General features: G+C 42.7%; 1 protein-coding gene across 1 annotated transcript in view; it reads left to right on the forward strand.

Moving 5' to 3' along the window:
• Positions 1-24,573, forward strand: part of LOC143828621 (aldehyde oxidase 3-like) — a 60,797-nt gene extending 36,224 nt beyond the window's left edge. Inside the window, exons 24-35 of the mRNA XM_077318909.1 lie at positions 841-927; positions 3,072-3,263; positions 10,010-10,237; positions 10,341-10,436; positions 10,688-10,816; positions 13,156-13,230; positions 15,640-15,692; positions 19,117-19,231; positions 20,312-20,377; positions 21,929-22,117; positions 23,596-23,763; positions 24,520-24,573. Coding sequence (XP_077175024.1) covers positions 841-927; positions 3,072-3,263; positions 10,010-10,237; positions 10,341-10,436; positions 10,688-10,816; positions 13,156-13,230; positions 15,640-15,692; positions 19,117-19,231; positions 20,312-20,377; positions 21,929-22,117; positions 23,596-23,763; positions 24,520-24,573 — 1,452 coding nt within the window. The remainder of the gene's footprint in view (positions 1-840; positions 928-3,071; positions 3,264-10,009; positions 10,238-10,340; positions 10,437-10,687; positions 10,817-13,155; positions 13,231-15,639; positions 15,693-19,116; positions 19,232-20,311; positions 20,378-21,928; positions 22,118-23,595; positions 23,764-24,519) is intronic.
• Positions 24,574-24,608: the final 35 nt, after the last annotated feature.

Genomic DNA, 24,608 nt, shown 5'->3' on the forward strand with positions numbered 1-24,608 from the left:
CTAGTGCGGAATCAGTCCTGATTAATATTTGCATGAGACACCACCAAAGAAGTTCGAGGTTGCTGTGCAGACTCAGGCAATGGCAACCCATCTCTTAATGTCTCTTTTGAAAACTCTACGTGGAAGCAGCTGTGGCTAACGAGCAGAGCACCTGCTTGGCATGCAGAAGGTCCCAGGTTCAATCCCCAGCATCTCCAGTTAAAAGGATCGGGTAGGAGGTAATGTGAAAAATCTCAATCTGAGTTCTGTAGACAATACTGAATCATGTGTTCATGACTCATTTCCAACTTGATGGCCAAAAAAAGGAGTTAGCTGGGGAAACACACTTTCCTAATCTTGTAGGCCTTGTGAGATACTGGTGCTACATGCCCAAAGAATGGTACGGCATAGGGTTATGCACTTCAGCTGCCAAAGCGGCCATTCCAGCCCGTTCCAGTCGGCACTCACATGCCAGCACAGAGCTCTGTGCTTGTGTGCGGGCACCAGGCTGCATGTCACTGCCCCCCCCCCCACACACTCATGTTGCAGCACTGGCTGCTTCAGGCTGGAATGGCTCCTTTGGCAGCCAAAGCACACAACCGTACAGCATGACATTTTTGTATTAAAACGTAGATCTATTTTCTTTTCAGTTTATAAACCTGTAATAAAATCATTGTGTGAAAATGTAAAATGCAGTAAAACCTTATTTTTTTTAAAAAAAACATAGTAAATCATAGTTCCTCTGTTTGTGCTGCCTACAGGAAGAATTCCCAGTTCCCCACTCAATACATCAAAGGTCCATGGTAAATTTCAGAAAATGAACAGCGTTTAATGCCTCTCACTGTGACTTTTTGTTTCTAGGTGGGATTCATGAATGATGGAAAAATCAAAGCTGTTGACCTTGAGTACTATGTAAATGGTGGGTGCACGAAAGACTTTAGTGTATTGGTAAGTTTCTCACAAAGCAGTATCACATTCACAACTAGGAAAGTGGGACAAAATGTGTTTGGCTCTGCCTTGTGAGGGAGGAAAGATTTCTTGGTTGTTACTCGTTGGAGTAGGGACATGCCTTCAATTCTTTTGGTGTAGAATGACTCCTAGCTCTGGTCTAAATGACAAATTTACCACTGTTCAGGTTGCAGATTTGATGTTTATAATGAGTACTTGCCATGTAAGTTATATTAATATGAATTGTGTGGCTTACAGGTTTCTTGGATGCTTTAGGATGCTAGGGCTAATCCTGCATTGAGCAGGGGGTTGGACTAGAGGGCCTGTATGGCCCCTTCCAACTCTATGATTCTATGAATCTATGATTCTATGGCACAATGCCTCCCATGCAGTAACAGGCAAGGTTATAGCTTAACTCCCAGGACAGGATGTTTTCCTGGCATGTTAATCAAGATATCCCTGCATTCCTGTATCATAAGAATAGTTTCAGTCAGAATAGGGTTTCTCTGTCCTCTTGAAGCTTAAGGCATTGCTGTCTTTCCAAAAGAAAGTGTAGAAGCCAGTACATTGAAGGAAAATTATAGGTGCACAGATAGCTAAATTGTCTCAATTCCTTCAGACAGTTTGGAATCAGAACTCTGGCTAGAAGATGTTGTCCTGGGCCCCTGAGACATCCGCCTGGCCTTGAACAGGGCCAGGGCCTTTTCAGTCCTGACCCCAACCCAGTGGAATGAGCTCCCGGAAGAGCTGAGGGCCCTGCCGGAGTTACCAGCTTTCCGCAGGCACTGCAAGATGGAGCTCTTCCACCAGGCATATGGTTGAGGCCAGGGTGGGTTTCGGTATTACCATCAGAGGATCCCTCAGATAGGCTAGATCTGGTTTCCTGGTCCCGTCGGAAGAGAACTTGGCCCTCGGGCTGAATCAGGGGATAGGGGGTGGAGTGTTTAGAATATTTTAGGGTAGTGATTGCCGTCTGTTTGTTTCCTGATATGGGCTGTTTTTATGGGGGTTTTATGAAATTTATTGTTTTATACTAGTAAACCGCCACGAGGCTTTCCGAGAGCAGCAGTATAATAATTGAAAAATAAATAAAATAAATAAACACATAACATAGATGTTTAAAATGCCACAAGAGGAAAAACTCCTGTGAAGTCATTAGAGTTCTTGAGGTCATTCCTGAGGTGGCAAACTTACAACTCAACATACCAAATGCCCATGATAAATCTTACAAAAGAAAAAAAATATGCCATGTGAATATAGAAATACCACTGAGATGTCTATAACTTTTAGACGAGGCCTTAAATAGATCCTTTTAAAGCACGCTGGATAATTCTCAGTCTTCTGTCAAATCTAAACAGTTATAAACCTGAGGTTTTAATTAGATATAATTAGATATAACATATTGTTCTAGCTCCTTTAGCTTGAAGTCTCTTGATGGGAGCTACTTAATAGCTACATTTATAGAGAATTTTTGTGTACAGAAATACCCGTTATCTTGATTTGATCCATGACACAATTCTGTCAAGTATGGTGCTGTTATTGTCTTCATATTGCTGAGGGAGACCTAGAGTAGCAAGGGAGTGATTAATAAGTTCAAAAAATAATTAATTTACAAACCTGTGAGCCCTGTCTTAGCGGCGTAGCTGATTTATGGCAATCCCATTCAAGGCAAGGGGAATTTAGAGGTGGTTTGCCATTGCCTGCCTCTGAATAACCCTACCTTCTAGGTGGTCCCTCACCAAATATTTACCAAGGCCTACCCTTCTTAGTTTCCAAGATCTCACAAGACTGGGCTAGCCCTCCACAATACAAGAAGCTAAAAATTTGAACCATTTCATACTACCAGTTTTTAAGGCTTGTTTTAAGCTTCCTTTGTAGCCATCTACAAAACTTTAGTAGATTCCTTTAGACACTGGAGGGAGATCGTTCCTCAGTGGTAGAACATCTCCTTTGTATGCAGAAAATCTCTGATTCAATCCCTGACGAGTCCTTTAAAGAGAGATGGCCAAGACCTGTGCCTGGAAGGCTTCTGACAGTCAGTTGAAAATACAGAGTAAAAAATAGACCAATGTTATGACAGTATTCAGCCTTGTGTGTTCACAGAGTTCAGGACTGCAAAAATAATATCTGTTCCCTTGCACTAGGTCATAGAATGGGCACTGCTTAGCAGTTCTAACGCTTACGACATCCCCAATTTCCGTTGTCGTGGACGTGCCTGCAAGACTAATCTGCCATCGAATACGGCATTTCGAGGATTCGGTTTTTCACAAACAGCTCTTTCTGTAGAAATGTGGGTTTCCGCTGTGGCAGATAAACTTGGGTTGCCTCATGATAAGGTAAATAATATGTCACGTGGGGGGGGGGAGTTCTTGTGTGATTCAGGATGTGATTCAGAGTGTGAGAGGGTGCTTCCAGAGGCGAATCAGTGAGAGAGGCTGTACTCACCAATTTCCCCCCAAAAGTTGGCCATTTCTGAAAACATGATTTCCCAGCCAGCCTTCCCTGTAGTTTTGAGGCCTGACTGGAGAATTTAGGTGACTAGGGTGTAGTCTGCACAGGGCTTTTTACCCAGTCCCAGTTCAAATGAATCCCTCCTGTCTACACTGAATTTGGTTTCTATTTTGATTTTTGGTGCTTTAAATTTTCTCTCTGCAACATGCATGATTGATCCAGAGTGACTCTACCTTTCCCCCACAATATCCAGAAGTAGATATAACCCTTGATATTTGAAAACCCTGCACCAGGAAGTGTGCAGATTTTTGCTTTTTTCGAATTTACTCTTTTCTCTGTGCCACATAGTAAAGTAGTCTTCTCTGATTGGCCAGGGAGTCAGTTCAAAGACTTCCTGGTTCCCAGTTTTCTTAAAGTGACTGCAATCCAGAAGCCCACATTTCTCTCAGCAGAGATTTGCCTCTTGGATTTATTCCCCCCTCCTCTACTGTCTCCTATCCTTCCCTCCCCCTCATTTAAGAAAAGAAAGAGGCTCTTGCTGCGCTTGGCTCCCCTCCCCATTCTGAGCTTCCCCAATCAAGTGCAGAACACTTTCTGTTTCAATTTCTGAGACTTCCTGGTTCTCAGTTGCAAGGCTTGTCTTAAAGTGACTGCGCTCCAGAAGCCCACACTTCTCTCAGCAGAGATTTGCCTCTTGTTATTTCCCTCTCCTCTGCTGTCTCCAATCCTCTCCCCCAACCTCGTTCAAGAAAAGAAAGAGACTCCTTGCTGCGCTTGGCACCCCTCCCCATTCTGAGCTTTCCCAATCAAGTGCAGAACACTTTCTGTTTCAATTGGGAAGGGGGGGAATAGAGGAAGACCCGAGTTCAAATCGATCTGAATTCAGCAAGATCCACAATGGAAAAAACAAAGTAAATGCAAAATCAGCCTAGGTCCCTACCATACTGAGAATAGAAGCAGATCAAAACTCTCTTCCTTATATCCCTTTCCAGCTGGAAATACCCTGTCTCCAATTCTGACCTTAGTACTTGAAAGGAAACATAAGACTGAGAACTCCAAATTCCCCTCATAAAATATCACTTTGCTGTTAGCATATTGCCTCAAGCAGTCACTGCCTCAAGTTCATGACAAATACTGACCAAGTCATAAAATCAGTGTCAGGATATCTCCCGAATGGTCCAGGAATAAACCCTTACACAGCTTTTGTTCCTCATTTGTGGATATCTTTCTAAAAGATAATTAAATAAGTAAAGCAAAACCTTTTAAAGTAAGATGTATCACAGAAAAACAAATGTAATTTCCTTTATTGGAAAATAGTTCAATGGCCCCCTCAGACAGTAAACCAAAGAGGTTTATCTATTGCCACAGCCACTAAAACAGCCCTTTTTTACAACTAATAAACCATTGCCCTTCTTTTTGGTCCAATCCAAAGAAAGTCGATTTTAAATGTAATAGAAGCTCCCTCCCACCTTTGGAGGATGGACTGTATGATAGTATAACCCCAATAAGGTCTCTCCCCAAATCTCCAGGCTCCACCCCCAAATCCCTAAGACTTTCCAAACCCAGATTTGGCAACCATATCAATTACAACCTTATCCCATCCCCCCCCCCCCCAAAAAAAAACCCTGGTCATATAAACACCTTTTTCAAGTTAGAGGATTGCAACATATATTTCACTTCTTGTAGAATCATAGAATCAGAGAGTTGGAAGAGACCTCCAGGGTCATCTTGTACAACCCCCCGAAGAATGCAGGAAATTCACAACTACCTGCCTACCACATTGACCCCAATTCCAGGCTCAGATGATGCCCTTCCCCCCAAAAAAACAAGTCCCAGAATCCCTTGCCAGTTTGGCCTGAAGGAAATTCATCTCCCAACCCCAAAGTAGTGATCGGCATTTCTGTGGGGATTTAAGGAAGGGCCACAAGAGCAAAGCACTGACATAATCACTTCTGCCTACCCACTAAATTCACAGAATCAGCATTTCTGTGAGGTGGTTATCTAGCCTCTCCTTAAAAACATCCAAGAAAGGAGAACCCACCACCTCCCGAGGAAGCCGTTTCTACTGAGAAACCATTCTGTCAAGAACTTCTGGGTAGATTCTGCATTTACTTTGTTTTTTCCGGTGTGAATTCTGCTGAATTCAGATCAATTTGAACTCGGATCTTCCTCTATTCCCCCCCTTCCCAATTGAAACAGAAAGCGTTCTGCACTCGATTGGGAAATAACAAGAGGCAAATCTCTGCTGAGAGAAGTGTGGGCTTCTGGAGCGCAGTCACTTTAAGACAAGCCTTGCAACTGAGAACCAGGAAGTCTTTGAACTGACACCCTGGCCAATGTGGGAAGACTGCTTTGCTACAATATTTTACCGTGGAATATTTAGTTACACATGCTTACCTAAGTCAGTGTGGGTTTTGTGGCTGTTTTCTGTTAGCCAAAGCATTGATGTCCAAGTCAAGGTTTGTGATAAACACTCTTAAAATGTCATGTAAATGTTCATCTGTAAGTCTTAACCTACACTTCGATTTCACAGTTTTCATCTTGGAAAAGGTTTGTTCCCAGATGTGTGTGGTGCCAAAGACTGTGAACATGCCTGCAGCAAATTTCTTTAGGTTGATAAATATATCAGGTAGACCAGAATAGAAATCTAACAGACTATTTTCTTTGTAAATGTTTGTGAGATGATCACTGATTTGCACATCAATTAGTTCCATCTGAAAAAAAGTTGCATGCGTCTTCTGATGCTATTTCAAATGGATTCTGAAACATTCTTATTTCCTTTCCAGCATATGGCAATCAGTGAATCTGTTCTTAAATTCCACCTCCAATAGGTTCAGTGCTTTGATGTTTCTTTCGACATTGAATTGTAAATTCCCATCCGTCTCAAATCTTAGTCCATTGCAGCATGAGAAGTTTGAAAAGTTACCTTCACTAACTGGCTTCACAAAAACGTTTAGTTTTGCTTTAAAGGGTTTCAATCAGTGTACACAAGCTTTCTTTTCCCTGCGACCTTAGATTTAATGTGTTCAGATGCCCTGTGATATCCATTAAGAAAGCCAAATCAAAAATCCATTCATGGTCAGAAAGCGCTTCTTGATCTTTCTCCTGAAGAAAGTCGTCAATTTCATGATGAAGACTGAAAAAACGTTTGAGGACTTTGCCTCTGCTAAGCCACCTGACTTTTGCATGGTACAATACACCCCCGTATTCTGCATCTATCTCTGGGGGGAAATTTTGAAACTTATGATGAGCAAGACCCTGATGCCTGATGTAATTAATGTTGGAGACAATATTCATCATGCTTTCCTATTGAAGAATCTTACTACACAAGGCTTGCTCATGGATGATGCAGTGGAGAGCCAGTTTGGTGTAGTGGTTAGGAGTGTGGACTTCTAATCTGGCATGCCAGGTTCGATTCTGTGCTCCCCCACATGCAACCAGCTGGGTGACCTTGGGCTCGCCACAGCACTGATAAAGCTGTTCTGACTGAGCGGTGATATCAAGGCTTTCTCAGCCTCACCCACCTCACAGGGTGTCTGTTGTGGGGAGAGGAATGGGAAGGCGACTGTAAGCCGCTTTGAGCCTCCTTCAGGTAGGGAAAAGTGGCATATAAGAACCAACTCTTCTTCTTCTTCTTCTTCTGAAATTGCATAGGAAGTGTACCATTTAATTTCAATAACTCTTCATTGATTTTTGAAACTACACCAGTTTTACTTCCCATAATATTTCTTGCACCATCAGTTGTGATGCTTTTCAATTCATCCCAACTTAGACCAAGATTTTCTCCTGATTTACAAACCTCCAAAAATATGTTTTCTGAAGTTATGGTCCCTTTCAAACTCTGCAGTGCACACAACTCTTCTGTAATTCTGAAGTTGGAATCTAGTCCCCAATAAAGATTAGTAGTTGAGTAGTGTCTATAATGTCATTGCTCTCATCTAATGCCAAAGAAAAAAAATCAAAACTTTTTGCCTTGACAACCAGTGACACGCAGCTCTTCTCCTAGTTCTTCAACATGTCTAGTGATTGTAGATGCAGATAAACTGAGACAACTAACACAAGATATCTTCTCAGGGCATATTTCCTCCATTACTTTAACCATGCACTTTTTAACAAATTCACCATTAGAGAATGGTCAACCACTCTCAGCAGTACATTTAGCAACATGATAGCTGGCCCTCACAGTAGATAGGTCCTCTTCAACGTGCTTTCTAAAGCTATTTTGCTGCAAAAACTGACTTTTTAAAGAGCGTTTATCTTGTCCACTTCCACCTGTTCTTGTTATATTGAGTAGCTCTTGTGACAGGATTCAAAGTGTCTTTTAATATCATACTCCTTTATTACTGAGACAGTTTTAAGACATATATAGTAAACTGCTTTGTCCTTGTTTAAAACAAACAAACAAAAAATGCCCAGTAGTCCATTTGTCATTAAAGACACGGTGTTCATCTGCAATTTTTCGTTTCTTTGAAACAGAACTTCCTTTTGCAGACATTTTACAGGGTTTTTAGCAGAGCAGCAGTTGCAGAGTTTCAATGTTAACCTTGAATGAATACAAATATGAGTAGTATAATTTTAGGGGCCTAACTCTTCGCTTTCCCATTAAATCCACTCCACACTGCTATTAGCTGGGGATTTTCAATTTGACCATAGCAAAGAAGAGAAGTAAAATGGCAGCCAGAGGGAGGAGAACTTGGCTGGAGGAAGATGTGAGAATGGGAATGCCATAAGCTTCCCTGCACCCCCCCCCCCCAATTCCACTGCAGTTCTCAGAAGCACTGGGCTATATACATGGGCTAGAAACATTTAAAAAAATGGATTGAGAATCTGGCCTACCAGATGGTAGAGTTGCAATCCTAAGTACATTGAATACAACAAGATTTATTTCTTAATAAACACAGTCCTTTGAGGTTTAAATATTCACCTGCTAATACATTTTAATTTTAATATGTTAGAAATTAGGGGCCCTCCAAATAAGGCCAAGTAGACAGAAAGAGTGAACGAGGGCAGCCTTCCACCTGGAACAGGTTATGCCATTAAATTGGCTTCAGATAGGAACTTAACTGGAGGAAGATGTGAGAATGGGAATGCCATAAGCTTCCCTGCTAAGAGAGTACTCAGGGGGCCACTCACCTGCTTCTGCAATCACAGATGGAGGATAAGAAGAAGAGGGGGCTGACAGAAGGAACCATGGAGACTAAAATAAGCAATGCTGCTATTGTCTTTTTTGCAAGAAAGGGATAGGATAAACAGCAGTAGATGGTGCCTCTTGAGGCAGGAAGAACAGTATGGATCTGAGGGAAAATGCCCTGAGGATGATAGCAGCAGACAAGCAGGTTGGAGGCCCACACAGAAAGCGGTTGAGGGCCTCATGCAGCCTGCGGGCCACGGGTTAGGGACCCCTGCTGTAGGCCTATCCTTCATTGAGTAGGGGATTGGACTAGATGACTAAGATAGCTCCTACAAACTCTGTGGGGCTTTACGCACCGGGATCTTTGTTGCAAATTGGTCACTGAATGAAAAATCGCCATTTAAAATAGTGGAATTCGTTGTTATGCATACCTGCCTTTGTAGTGGAATCCAGTTGCGTTTTGTAGCGTTTCCCACAGCTTCCGGTCTCAGGCAGAAATCGCTAGAAAGGAAGTGCTATTGCCGAGCTCGTCCCGCCCCTGGCCGTCAAGCAGCCAATGGGCAGCCGTTAGCATGCTCCCAAACAGCCCCTTTCCCTTTAAGAAAGGTTTTTTTTTAAAAAAAAACAGACCCATTGTAACGAATCTGTGTAGATTCGTTGCAACGGAGAGACCCATCCAGCTGCCTAATGTGAGCTGTCGTTTGATCGTATGATCGTTGCCACGCTGCCTCGAGTGAAAAAAAAAATCCCCCCCCCCTCACGGGCCCGATTTTCGGCTGAATGAATGTGTAAAAAAATAAAGGGAAAATACTTCAGCAAACGGGCTTTTCTGTGGTTTGTGCTTAGTGACTAAAGGTGAAGGACTGAAGCCAGGGAAGCCTCTAAACAGAAAGAGGCTCGCTGGTGCGTTTATCCCCGCTCGCTCGGAGAAAAAAAAATGGCGATCGCTTCGCCGGAAGTTTGGAGGACAGGCTCAGGAGGAGGGACTTTGAAGAAACCGCAACAATGTTAACGCACAGGTCTTTTTCGCTAGTGTTGCAGATTGGTTGCAAGAGTGTAGCGCTTTCCGGAGGGTGAATCCACTTTTTGGGATTCCCCTGAAAGCGCTACAAGGAAGCGCTTTTTGCAGATTGGTTTCAGGTGTGTGGCAGATTGTCTACGACGTCGTGCGTTATGGCAAATCAATAGCGTTTCCAATTGGCAACCATTGTGCGATTTTGAAGGCGTGCAAAAAGCCCCTGTGATTCAATGATACCTGAATATGATTGGAGGGACCCACAATATGGCAACCTTACTAAAGCTAAGGAGCGCTGAGTCTGATCATTTCCTGAGTAGTAGACCCTTTGGCTATCTCATACACCTGAGCTCCATGATGCCCCAAAGGTGGGATTAAATAAATAAGCTGGGGTAAGGGAAGGTAACTAACGGGGTAAACGTTTTTAAAGATAGTTTACAAGAACATGACACAAATGACAATCTCTTGCTTGTCTCCTTGTGAAGGTCCGGGAGATGAACATGTTCAAAACAGTGGGTCTCACTCATTTCAAACAAGAGATTGATCCCAGGAATTTGGTTGTGTGCTGGGAAGAATGCCTGGAAAGGTCTGATTATTACAACCGAAGGAAAGCCATAGAAGAATTTAACAAGCTAAACTACTGGAAGAAAAAAGGGATTGCCATCATTCCCATGATATTTGCAGTTGGAGACTACATCAGGTATCACCAACAGGTAATACTCTAAAGCTGTGGTCTCAACATTGCACATCAAATAAGCACCAGTGTGGTGTTAGTAGGATGATTACTAATGAAAGACGTCTATCGTTCCTCCCTAGGCTCAAGCTCTGGTGAACATCTATGTAGATGGGTCAGTGTTGGTGTTATGTGGTGGAAGTGAGCTGGGACAAGGGATGTACACCAAGGTGTTACAGGTAGGATGAACATCCATCTGCCATATACATTGCAAAAGAGAGCTACGGAGTGAAAGCTGTTTGGGGAATGTGTTCTAGTCAGGTTTTATGTCAAAGTAACTAGGTAACTTCCAGGGTATTTTTGTACGTGTGTGTATGAGAGGGAGAGACCACAACTTTTCTAATAAGTTTGTTCCTTTATTTGCTTGACTTGCAAACGTTACGTGATTGCTAACAGAAGTGGTGCTATCTTTTGTTTTCAAAACAAAAAGGTCGCCAGCCATGAATTGATGATACCCATGTCTTACATACATGTTTATGAAAGAAGTACTGTTCCAATACCCAACGCCACTGTCACAGCAGGAGCCATTAGCTCGGAGACCAACTGTAAAGCTGTCCAGGTTAGTATCCTTATTATGGGTGGTTATCGGTTCTTGTAAACCTCCAGATGGGACCTCTCGCTATTATGACTGATCTCCAGACAACAGGGATCAGTTCCCCTGGAGATAAAATGGCTGCTTTGGAGGGTGGACTCTGTGGCATTGTAACCTGCTGAGGATCCTCCCCAAACCCCACCCTCCTTGGCCTCCATCTTCAAGATCTCCAGGTATTTCTTATCCCAGAGCCTTTGTGTCATCTGGTGTGCAGTAGAATTAGGGTATTTCTAGTGCATTTTTTTCCAGCATTTGCAGATCCCTGTCTCAAACAGGTCTTTGTTAAATCCTGTTAATTTCAATGGAACTTAGTCCCATAGTAAATCCCATAGAGGATATTTATTTATTTATTTATTTATTTATTTATTGAATTTATATACCGCCGTTCCCGTATTTATTTATTACTTGAATTTATATACTGCCGTTCCCATATTTATTTATTTATTTATTACTTGAATTTATATACCGCCATTCCCATTTGGGCTCATGGCAGTTTACACAATAAAAGAATAAAAATACAATAAACCTCCTAAAATACCCCGATTACATTGTTAAAATTATTAAACTAAAAGATGGCGGCACTAATAAATCAATTCATCCCCTCGACCAGCCAGGCCACAGTCTTGCCATCCTACTGGCGAGAGTAGGAACCGATGGACACAATGGAGATGGGGGGGATCCCAGATTGAATGGCGGGAAGCCGCCCTGGCCTCAACCATATGCCTGGCAGAAGAGCTCCGTCTTACAGGCCCTGCGGAAACAACTCTGCCAGGGCCCTAAGCTCTTCCGGGAGCTTATTCCACTGGGTTGGGGCCAGGACCGAAAATTCCCTGGCCCAGATCGAGGCCAGGCAAGCTTCCCGAGGGCCCGGAACCACCAGTAAGTTCATAGCCACAGAGTGAAGAGCCCTGCGGGGGGCATAAGCAACCAGGCGGTCCCATAGGTAAGCAGGACCCAGACCGCATATAGCCTTAAAGGTTAAACCCAAAACCTTGAACTTGATCCGGAAACAGACTGATAACCAGTGCAGATGTCGAAGCACCGGCTGGATATGGGCCCAGTGAGCGCCCTAGCAGCCGCATTTTGTACCAGCTGTAACTTCCAGGTCAAAGACAAGGGCAGTCCTGCGTAGAGCGAGTTACAGTAGTCTAGTCTGGAAGTGACCATTGCATGGATCACTGAGAGGAAATGTGCATGTTATATGTCCCACTAGTTTCTATGGGCTTAAATATTATTATCTTGCTCTAGATTGCAACATCTACCTCTAGCCACTGAAAAGTGAGATTAAAAAATGATTGTTTCAGTATATTTGCTCCCTTTTAAAAACACATTTCTCTCTCTCTCTCTCTCTCTCTCTCTCTCTCTCTCTCTCTCTCTCTCTTAGCAACCAGGATGGGTGGGCCACATGCATCAGGGTTAGTCTACTATTTAAAAAGACCAAGGGATTTTTTGTAAGATTTAAATTGGAATGAATATTGAGAAGTGGCCATTGTCACATGAAGGATGCCACAGGTATTAGCCAATAGGTGTCTATAACACTTCTCTGGCAACTGCAGTCTTAAATTTCACTGCTCAAAGCATGTGAGGGGTGTCATTTTTTTTTCTTATGAACTCAGCTTGACTATTTCAAACTGTGCCCTACTTATTTAGGAGTCAGTCTGATCTAAACCAATGGAAATGAATCCTGGGTAGTTAGACTGTAGGCTTCCAACTGCATGGTCCACAATAGTTCTGTTTGAGCTCCCATTGAAAAGTAAGAACTTATTCTGGAATAGAGTGTTTTCTGGTTTTCCATAATGGTAGAAAACAGCCTATGCCGTTGATACCTATACGTCATTGGCTTAATCTTGCCTTTTGTAACTTCCCTCACAGTTTTTTAGACTTTTATTACAGAACCAATTGTATATTGTTTTATATTGTGAATGCCATTAAAGGTTTTGCATTGTATTATTGTACCTATGCCAATAGCAGAAATTCAACAGATAAAATGCAGCCCCCATCTGTGCATCATAGGCAATGGCTAAAATATCTCTCTGGGCTTCTCATGGTTTTTTTCATATTTTACTTCTCTGTTGTGTATTTCAGCAAAAAAACAGCTCATGGTCCTAGCTGAGCCAGACGAAAGGATTCATTCAGCGGCCTCAGCTGTTTGTTTCCTCATTAAAAAAAAATAAGCAACTCACCTTGCTTTTTGTCTTAACACATGTTTCTTTTGCAAAGTTATTCAGATAGTGTTAGGAAACGAAAACCACATCTTATTCTTGTGATATATTGATCCTGCCTTTCCATGCCACTCTTTCCACCAGAAAGCTTGCCAAATTCTCCGGAAGCGCTTGGAGCCTGTCATTAAAGAAAATCCAGAAGGAAAATGGGAAGACTGGGTAAGCACCTGGAGAAATGGCAACTTTGGAGGGTGGGGGGTCTATGGTCTTATACCCTGCTAAGTGCTCCCCCTTCCCTAACCACACCCTCCCATCCCACAGATCTCCAGTATTTCCCAGCTGGTACCCCTACAGCCAAAGCATGTCCGTAGGCCACATGACTGGGAGGTTCCATGATTTGCATTCTTAAAATGGAACCATTCTCTTGTTTGGTCACATGTTCATGTAGACCAGGGGTAGTCAACCTGTGGTCCTTCAGATGTTCATGGACTACAATTCCCATGCGCCCCTGCCAGCACTTCCTGGCAGGGGCTCATGGGAATTGTAGTCCATGAACGCCTGGAGGACTACCCCTGATGTAGACAATCACATCCGCATTCTAATCCCTGGATGTCTCAACAGATGATCAGAATCAACCTGGCAGGTAGAGCTCTAACCCACCACAACAGGAAGTACTTCCTGCTCTGTGAGCTACTTTCTACTGTGCTGTATGTTTGGGTGCTACCAACATTGATTGGAGCATCCACCTCACCCCTGCAAAACACTTGACCACATTGGGATATTGGGTTACTATAGCAAAGGTTGTCTAGTCATAGGAGCACGATACTGAGTACAATAGATGAATCTCCCAAGAAATATATTGCAAAAAAAGGTAAGCTTATGTTAATTCAATAATTCAAGTAGATCCAGTGTACTTTCAGGGTGCTGTCAAAACAAGAGAAAGAAGACGAGTCTAAAGTATGCTTCCCCAATCATTAATGGTCAGCTTGTCCAGAATCATATACATGGAAGTATGTGTATATTGTATCTACAGGAGAGATCTACAGAGACATGTGACAACATGGAATGCCATGAGAAGGGAGAGGACAAATGGACAAAAGGAAAGGAGGGAATAGAGGGAAAGTGTGTAGCTTTGACAGGAGCAGTCTCATGTCATCAAAATTGATCATGATTATATTTAAGCTCTGTCAAGTTGCAGCTGCCTCAAGATGACCCCTGAACCATGGGGTTTTCAAGGCAAGAGAGAAGCAGTTTGCCATTGCCTTCCTCTGGACAGCAATCCTGGGACTTCCCTGGTGGTCTCTCGCCCAAGCGTTCAGGGCCTCTTCTGTATGATGGATCTGATGAAAACTCACTAAATACACCATTGTTTTCCTGATCTCTGCACAAAAGAGTTAATTTACTCCGCAAAATTGATTTTGTTCTGCGTGGTGAACTGCCTCTTCGGTGCCTTAAGCGTCTTTTAAGCATTGTTTCTGAAAGATGCTTTTCACCCATTCATTTCTCTCCTGCCTGCTGAGACACTCTATTAGCCATGCAGAGAAGGTCTTTAGTTATGCAGATTAGTGACTGCATTCGAGAACAAAGCAGAGTTGGCAAAACTACAGGGGGCAGGGCTATGAATTATTTCATGCACAGAGCATTGCAATGTAGTTTTTCAACAGATTATATTCAATGCAGAACAACGATTGTAATATAATAAAGTGGTCTAAACTGGTTGTTTTTTAAATTGTTTTATTTGGCTCCATGCAGAATACCTCCAGGAAGGATGCCTTTTCTAGGCTTCCAAGCTCTGAAAAGTTCAGGCAAGTCTGGGTTATTCAGGCTAATTAACAGAAACTACCAGCCAGTTAAACTTTATGGTACTGAAAACATTGAGCCCCAGTAGTGTATTGTCATCCAACAAATAAGAGTTGTGCTTGCTTGTGAAATATCTGTTGTTTTGAAATGTGCCTTTCTTTTAAAAACAAAGCTGTATGCAAAATGTGTAGTATGGGGATTCTCATGTAAAATAACCTATGACATTAGATAGTGAAAGTCCCTATATGAAGATCAATACGGTGTACTAAGTATTTGAAGGGTATGTATATTTACCTGTGATTAACTGCATCTGCAAAAGCCCACTACACCCAATTAGTCAATCCCTCAAGCACATGGCTTGCTTGCTGCTTATTTATGATTCGTCTTCTGCACAGGCTTGGCATTCACTTAATTCTGAGTTGCACTAAGCTAGAAGAACTAGGAGCTCAACAAAGATCTGCCATAAAATTTGCCAAGGAGGTTCTTCATGGTGCATATTTCCTCGCTTCCTGCTTTAATGCTAATAACAAAAAAATGGTGCCTGTTTTGTGATGAGGAATGAAGTTCTATTTAAATGCTCCCTAGTTGTTGTTGGGATGTGCAAAGGACCAGTATAACACGATCACCTCAGATCTTGGAAGCTAAGCGGGGTCTGTAGTTGGATGGGGGACCCTCAAGTAAGGCTTTGTGGAGGAAGGTAATGGCAAACCACCTCTGCTCAATCCCTTGCCTTGAAATCCCTTTTGAGGTCACCCTAAGTGGTCACTTTCCACACACTCAACTTTAGTTTGCGTATTTGTATGTCACTGAATGGTGTGTCTCTTGCAGACTAAAAAAGCTTTTGAGGAAAGCATCTGCCTCTCGGCTACTGGCTACTTCAAGTAAGGAATGCTTTATCCCTTTCTAAATTGCTGCCTTGGGGGATCCTGGGTGCTGTTTGTTCAGACTGTGTGGCCTATGGCTCAAACAGATGGGACTGTGAAAATTCCATGGAAGGAGCCCCCACCCAAACTGTTCCTTTAGAAATCAGGCATATGAGGACCCAATTTCTGCAGGGCCTGTAAATTGGAGCTCTTCCACCAGGCCTATGGTTGAGGCCGGGGTAGCGAGGAAGAAGAAGAAGAAGAAGAAGAAGAAGAGTTGGTTCTTTTTATATATATATATATTTATTTATTTTCATAAAGATAGAAATATAGAAATAAGACAGATAGTATAAGTTGTTAATACAAAGAACAATAAAATATAGTCTTCATTTGTTACACTTAAACCCCCTCCGTTAAATGTCCCCTTTTAGTTAAGCTTTGGGTTCAGGCTGGGAGGCACTGCGGAGATATACTTAAGAAGAAGAAGAAGAAGAAGAGTTGGTTCTTAATAACATAGATAAACTTAATAACATAGTTTCAGCTTACATAGGAAATCTAAGACCCCACATTAACTACACAATGGTATGAACTTTTGCCCGAAATCTATAAACTTTTTCACATTTCCACCACATTTGAAAAAGAAACCTACTTTATTACCACATTTCCAACATTTGTTAACATAGTTTTTAGCAATTTTAGCAATCACCTAAAAACATTTTATACTTAACACAGTCGAAGAGCCTTCCTGACAGATATTCAACACCATATTTTCAGGTTTGAATTAAATACTTAACATTGAACATTTCTTGTAAAACAATATTAACTTTGGCCCTATAACCATACACTAATAAAGAAAAAAGAAAGGGGGAAAAACCCACTTTATCATGACATTTCCAGCATTTACAATTATATTGCCTTAAAATTGTACATAAAAAGAATAAAGAAAAGATTTCAAACATCTTGTTCCCCCTTCCTTTTGCTTCTCCTTTCCCTTCCCCAATCTTCTTAAGGGGGTCTCATATCGAGGCTTACTGCACCTTGTTGTTCCTATAGACTTATATTCTGTCCAGTTAGACTTTGGTGTAGAAAGTGCATTTGTTCCCACAGAATATTCAGCGATGAATCTTAAGGCAGTTGCACCTCCTGGACTCCGATCCAAAATGTATTAGTACGATTTTTTTCCTGAGAAGCTCCTTTAAATTGCTTACTTTCAAAACAGATCCATATATCTTTTGGTTGATTCTTGTGTATTGTTGCTTTGAAATAGATGTATGCCTTTTTAAAAAGGGTGTCCTTATCTGGGAAGTCATGTTTTCTGCGAGGCTCCAACATCCCCTTTTCCATCTCCAAAATTTCAGATTTCTCTTCTGCTGATGATTTCCAACATTGTTTAGTGCTGTCATCAACCACTGTTATTGATCCATCAATCCTGTTAAAAACTTCTTCCTTGCCATCTTGGATCTCCTTGAAAATATTCTTAAGCAAACCTTCTGTAAATGCTTTCAAATCTTGGGTTTGTTTCTCTATTAGATGGGCCATTCTTTTTAACATAGACATGTTTTAGGCTTATAAGTCAGCAGTCAAGCTCAGACAATATTGCAAATAGCCAGGAGAGGTCCTATACAGTCCTAGGCAAAAGCGAAAGTCTGTTTAGTCCTCCGACGTTCTTCAGTGTAGAATGAAGAAGAAAAAACAAACAAACAGGAGACCAAAAAACAGCATGGAGATTAAAAACAGGGCAGTTCAGAACTAAAGCATTTTCAGCAAGTTAAATTTAGTATAGCCAAAGAAGGTGTCCTTTAAGAGCTGGTTGCATATCAGAATTTCCTGGCACTAGTAAATGACGTTTTGAAGTCAATGAAGCCAGTAGGCTCGTCCTGGAGCAGAGTTCTCACGAGATCTTCCCAATCATAGCTCTTATCTCCGGAAACCAAAACAACTGCTGTAAAAGCTATTGCTAGTTAATCTAAGTCCTCTTCTTCTATTTAAGAAAATTAGCCTGCCCCAAATCAAGGTGGCTACTCAGGCAGAGAGAGGGGGAGGGAAAGAGAGAGGCGAAAAGCAGCCCGGATGGAGAGCCCAGCTCAGATTACTTGCTGTTGTTTACAGAAGCGTTGATTAATGGCTTTCATTGAGGCTGCCAGATGCTGTCCTCCACCCAGTCCACCGCATTCACTTGCAGTAAATAAATCGTAGAAGAGGGTTGAAGCAGTTTCTTTTAAGAAAGAAGGAAAGAAAAATAGTCCAAGAAAGAATATGGCAGTCATCCTCTTGTCCTGAAATGCTGACAGCCTGTAATCCGGGGAGATAAACTGCCTTAAGGATTGGAGATGGCCCCAAGAGTTCACTAGGACTTCCTGGGTAGAAAAAATGAGGTGGGGTTTGCGTACCCCTCCTCTTTTCTGCCAGTTGCTTCCACAATTGACCCCTGTCAGGCTCCAGTGATTGCACTGAAATCCCCTCAGGACGACATCTTTAGCCACACCCCCAAGAGTTGGTTCTTATATGCCACTTTTCTCTACCTGAACAAGTCTCAAAGCAGCTTACAGTCACCTTCCCTTTCCTCTCCCCACCATGGACACCCTGTGAGGTGGGTGAGGCTGAGGGAGCCCTGATATCACTGCTCGGTCAGAACAATTTTATAAATGTCGTGGCGAGCCCAAGGCCACCCTGTTGGGGAGTGCAGAATTGAACCTGGCATGCCAGATTAGAAGTCCACACATCTAACCACTATGCCAAACCGGTGCCCCCCCTCATGTTAGGCAGCAGTTAGTCTCTGTCCCACAGACTCTGTTTTATGACCTGTATTATGTTTTATGGCCTTGAGAACCCGCTACTTCAGAGTTGGACAACTTTAGGCACCAGGGCAGCGTGACATCTTGAGAATCCCTTTTGGAGACTGGAGTCTCAATGCCACCTCCCTGGCAAGTCACTGTGTTAGACCAGGACAGCCTTGTCATCCCTTCAGGATTAGCCTGAGATGTTGCAACCAGCCGGGACAGATATAAGGGTGATGCTTGTATGGACTTGCACAGCAAGGACACTAAGCCTTAGACCTTGGGATGAACAGATGCTTTACAAGCAGTTACCGCAACAAAAAACCTGGCAGAAGGGCTCCATTTTGCAGGCCCTGCAGAATTGAGAAGATTCCGACAGGACCCACAGCTCTCCTGGGTGCTCATACCACCAGGTTGAGGCCAGGTGAACCTCCCTTGGCCTGGGTACCTCCAACAGATTCATACCCACAGAGCCCTGTGGGGGACATAAGGAGATAGAAGACCATGGATGGCCTTGAAGGTTGATACCAAAACCAAAAGCTGGGAACAGCGGTATATAAGTGCAATAATAAATAATAAAAAAACATGTTGTCTAGCAGAGTAATTTTTTAATATTGGAAATGAACTTGTAGCATCTAAAGCATTTTGTTTGTTTCTGCCATCAGAGGATATCCCACCAATATGGACTGGGAGACAGGAGAAGGCCATGCTTTCCCATACTTTGTTTTTGCTGCTTCTTGCTCTGAAGTTGAGATTGACTGCCTCACAGGGGATCATAAGGTAAACAGCTACCATTTTCTAGCATTGGCAAACCATGTTGGTCAAGAGCCAGCTTGGCGTAGTGGTTAGGAGCATTGACTTCTAGTCTGGCGAGCCAGATTTGATTCCCCACTCCCCCACATGCAGCCAGATGGGTGACCTTGAGCTTGCCACTGCACTGATAAAGCTGTTCTGACTGAGCGGGAATATCAGGGCTCTCTCAGCCTCACCCACCTGACAGGGTGTCTGTTGTGGTGAGAGGAAAGGGAAGGCCATTGTAAGCCACTTTGAAACTCCTTCTGGTGGAGAAAAGCAGCATATAAGAACCAACTCTTCTAAGATGCTATTGGACTCAAAGCTGTTTTGCTTATCACAGTTTATCTGGGCTATTCGTGTCATCATAGCTTTGATTCTGAGCTTGATAGACCACAGGTTGTCCTTTGGCAGCACTCTAGTACCTGTCGTTGGGGCTTGCTTGAGGAAAGGAATAATGCAGTTCTGGCCCCAGACCCTGGAGCTTCCAAATGCCAATAAGATAAAATAGAGATCAGAATCTAAAATAATACAATGTGTATGATTCTTATGGGTTTGAATCACAGAATAATAGAGTTGGAAGGAACATCATGGGTCACCTAGTCCAACCCCCTGCACTATGCAGGACACTCACATCCCTATCGCTCATCCACTGTAACCTGCCACCCCCTTGAACCTTCACAGAATCAGCCTCTCTGTTAGATGGCTATCCAGCGTCTGTTAAAAAATTTCCAGAGATAAGAACCCACCACCTCCCGAGGAAGCCTGTTCCACTGAGAAACCACTCTAGCTGTCAGGAATTTCTTCTGGATGTTTAGATGGAATTTCTTTTGAATTAATTCCATCCCATTGGTTCTGGTCCATCCCTCTGGGGCAAGAGAGAACAACTCAGCTCCATCCTCCATATGGCAACCTTCTAAATACTTGAAGATGGTTATCAAATCCCCTGTCAGTCGTCTCCTCTCCAGGCTAAACAGACCAAGCTCCCCCAACCTTTCTTCAACATCTGGTTTGGATGATGGGTATCTTACTTTAGTTTTCAGCATGTTCATCTTGTTTGTCTAACAGAATCTCCAAACAGATATCGTGATGGATGCCAGTTACACCATCAATCCGGGAATCGAAATAGGACAGGTAGGCATCAGGAGCTTTAATGTTGTACTGCAGGCAGATGTTCATGGGCTGATCCTTTATTGGTTTAAATATTTCAGCCCACTTTTCTCTGACACTGGAGACTCAAAGCATCCTTGTCCCAGGAGAATCAAGAATGGCCTCCCTAAAAGGTTTTTGGATCTTAGAGAGATAACAAGTCACAATGAACTCATGGTGACCCCTTGAGCTTCTACCTTCTGAGGCTTCAAGACAGGAGATGAGCAGAGGTGGTCTACCATGGCCTTCCTCTACATCTCAAGCACAGTATTTCTTTGTGGTCTCCCATCCAGGTACCAATCCTGCTTAGCTGTTGAGCTTTGATGAGATCAGACTAGGCTGGTCTATTAGAACTACAAATTGTAGTCATTTTATTATTATTCTATACATGAACAAGAGTCTCTTGTAGCACAAGGTGGTAAGGCAGCCAAAAAGCTGTCTGAAGCTCTGACCATGATGCTGGGAGTTCGATCCCAGCAGCTGGCTCAAGGTTGACTCAGCCTTCCATCCTTCCGAGGTCGGTAAAATGAGTACCCAGCTTGCTGGGGGGGTAAAATGGTAATGACTGGGGAAGGGAATGGCAAACCACCCTGTATTGAGTCTGACAAGAAAACACTAGAGAGCGTCACCCCAAGGGACAGACATGATTCAGTGCTTCCACAGGGGATACCTTTATACATGAACAAGGTAAAGTCACATGCATAGATAATTTTTTTTATAAATTTTAATTTAATTTTCTTGGCTATATATACACACACAAAACAAATCCCAACAACAAAACAGAACCAAACCTCAAGATAACGTCATATCCAATGTTGTAACATAACATCCAACCAGAAAAAAATACAGGGGGGAAAAGAAGTGTAAAAAACAGTAAGCGACAACAAATGAATAGATAAAAAAGAAGGAAAAAGGGCAGAGGATGGGCTTCCATCCAAAGGGGCTGAGACTTATAGAATCATAGAATCATAGAGTTGGAAGGACCCACACAGGCCATCTAGTCCAACCCCCTGCTCAACGCAGGATCAGCCCTAAGCATCCTAAAGCAGACATATTTATCAACTTAACTTAACATATTTATCTACTCCATTTCTGGCAGCCAGTGGCAGAGCCGTGGCACTGGCCGCCTCCATACTGCCTCCAGATCTTTGAATACCTGTCCGTGCACCTGTGAGCGTGTGCACATTGCCGCTGCCGCAGTTGGGATTGAGGCATTACGGTGGTTGAGAACTGCTGGATTAGAAGCTGCTGCTCTTAGCCACTACAGCAAGCTAGTTCTCTACCTCTAACATTGTCATCTCTGGGTTGAGAGATTCATGTATTTTTGGGGGCGGAGCAAAGGGAGGAGGGGTTTGGAGAAGGAAGGGACCTCAGCCGAGTATAATGCCATAGAGTCCACCTACCAGAACAGCCATTTCCTCCAGGGAAACAGCTCTCTATAGTCTGAAGATCAATTGTAATTTCCATGTTCTACAGGTGGCATCCTGAATGTTTCATATATCTATCCTGAAATGATGTATGTTTATACTCCCTCAGATTGAAGGTGGCTTTATGCAGGGACTTGGACTCTATACTCAAGAAGAAATAAAATTCTCCCCAGAAGGAGAGCAGTATACGCGGGGTCCAGACACCTATAAAATCCCTGCTGTTTGTGACGTCCCAGAATTGTTTAGAGTCTACTTGCTACCAAACACAGAAAACCCAGTTGCGATCTACTCCTCCAAGGTAAATTTATTAGACATGCCAATAATCTAGTAATTAAGGAGAGTTCTATGTTGTTCTGCTGCTGTTTAATCTGCAAAAGAAATTTCCTGCATTGAAAGATAAACTATCCCCCATCTCCAGTGGGTAAAAGACTTTCCAGTTTCCTTTAATGTTGTCATACTTCAGTAACATCTAAAGTTACTCCTAAATGTAGGCTGTAACTTACCTTTGGACCCAACTATAAGCCACATTAAAGATATCATCTAAGCCCCCCATCTGAACTTTCCACATGCCATATATAGTGTGATACTTCCCCTCCCCCGAAGATGCTATGTTTCGGGTGCTCTGCATGACGTCACCAACCTTCCATGTCCGGCCAGCTAAATCTGCCATTTTAGAGAGCAAGTCGGTGAATCCCCAAAAGTGGATTCACCAACTTAAAAAGCACTTTGCCCCAGTGAACGACCAGTAGACTACACACCAAAGAAATGTATCATAGAATCATAGAATACTAGTGTTGGAAGGGACCTCCTGGGTCATCTAGTCCAACCCCCTGCACTATGCAGGACACTCACAACCCTATCGCTCATCCACTGTAACCTGCCACCCCCTTGAACCTTCACAGAATTAGCCTCTCCGTCAGATGGCTATCCAGCCTCTATTTAAAAATGTCCAAAGATAAGGAACCCAACATTTCCTGAGGAAATGCTGTTCCACTGAGAAACTGCTCTAACTTTCAGGAACTTCTTCCAGATGTTTAGACGGAATCTCTTTTGGATTAATTTCATCCCATTGGTTCTGGACCGTCCCTCTGAGGCAAGAGAGAACAACTTTGCTCCATCCTCTATGTGGCAGCCTTTTAAATACTTGGAGATGGTTATTAAATTCCCTCTCAGTCGTCTCCTTTCCAGGCTAAATAGACCAAGCTCCCCCAACCTTTCTTCATACATCTTGGTTTCCAAACCCCTCACCATCCTGCCCTCATACCCACTTTCATCTCCCTTCTCCCGGGGATGGGAATTTTTAAAGCAAATTTCCTGGAGCAATGAATAGGCGTACAAGCATGCAGACAAAGTGAAAAATAATTTTTTCCAACGTTGTCACATAAAGCATGCCTCTCTAAAGTTCCCTCCCTCCCTCAAAATCAGGAGGGAGATTAATTTTTTAAACATTCAAGACTCATGATTCCATAACAGGTGGCGTTATAAAAAGCACTATGCATCTATGATTAGATGCATAGGCATTTAAACAAAGAACTATTAATTTTTAAAAATTGGCAGGCATTGCGGGACTTTTAAAAAAAAGGAGAAAGAGGATTGGCTGTCTGGATTGATTGACAGGCGGAAGAGAGTCACGTATAAACCACATTGCTCTCTTCCGCCAATTCCAGCAGCACTTGGAGAGGGTAAGAAGAACAAGGAAAAGGTCACTGTGTACCAACCACCAGTGTTTTTTTCCTAATTCAATTTCCCAAAAACACTGTTTTTTTCTTCTTACAGAGTATGGGAGAAGCTGGTGTATTTCTAGGATCTTCTGTGTTCTTTGCAATCAAGGATGCCATAGCTTCTGCCCGGAAGGAAAGAGGCCTGAATGGCGTTTTTCCACTGAAGAGCCCATTGAATGGAGAAAGGATTCGCATGGCCTGTGGCGATTATTTTACAGAAATGGTAACCACTTTCTCAATATCCTTTGCCTAGTGGGTATCAGACGTGGGACCTGAACGTTTTGCAGGAATATAATATATTCCTTTATGTGCTACAAGACACAAGTTTAAATCTAGTCCAACCAACAAAACCATTTCCACCCTGGGATTTTATACCCATCTATTATTATGAGGACATTTTTAATTGAGGAGCAAGACATAGTCAAGAAAAGGGCAGGAATGGATGTGGACATGCCCAGAATCACACATAGAAGACATGCTGGATAGAAGGCAGGAAGTGGGATTTGTTTAGAAGACCTAAAGGAAAACTGAATTCCTTCCCACATTCTCATTTTCCTGTTTTGTGAGTTCCTGTTGCTTCATCCCCCCCTTTCCCCATATCACACAAGTTTTCCTCCATCTAATGGTTCATTCAATATTCTATCAGTTTCTGTCCGGCATTAAAAACCTTCAGTTTAAATCCGCAGATAGGCCAGACATAATGTGATGTAATATTGCATCAGCCACTAGAGGGAGTAAAACACACGTGGAACAGAGAATGCCCCCTGAAGCAACAGGAACTCACAAGCAAGGAAAACCAGAATGCAGAAAACCCTAGATGAGAGCGGGGAGGGGGGAAAGCTGAGATTTGGACTCTGGAAGGATTTTAAGTTTAAAAGCAATGTGCCAGGAAGGATGGAAAGATGGGACTTGATTTTGAATTTATATCATAACATTCACACTTTTAAAAATGTTGTTCTTTTCTCTTTTTTTGTTTTAGATTCCAAAGGATGAACCTGGAACCTTTAAACCATGGGCTATTGATACAAATTGAAATATTCAGGTCCCCCCCCCCTCCAGAACATTGTG

This window comes from Paroedura picta, chromosome 2, assembly GCF_049243985.1.
Source record: "Paroedura picta isolate Pp20150507F chromosome 2, Ppicta_v3.0, whole genome shotgun sequence".
NCBI lineage: Eukaryota > Metazoa > Chordata > Lepidosauria > Squamata > Gekkonidae > Paroedura > Paroedura picta.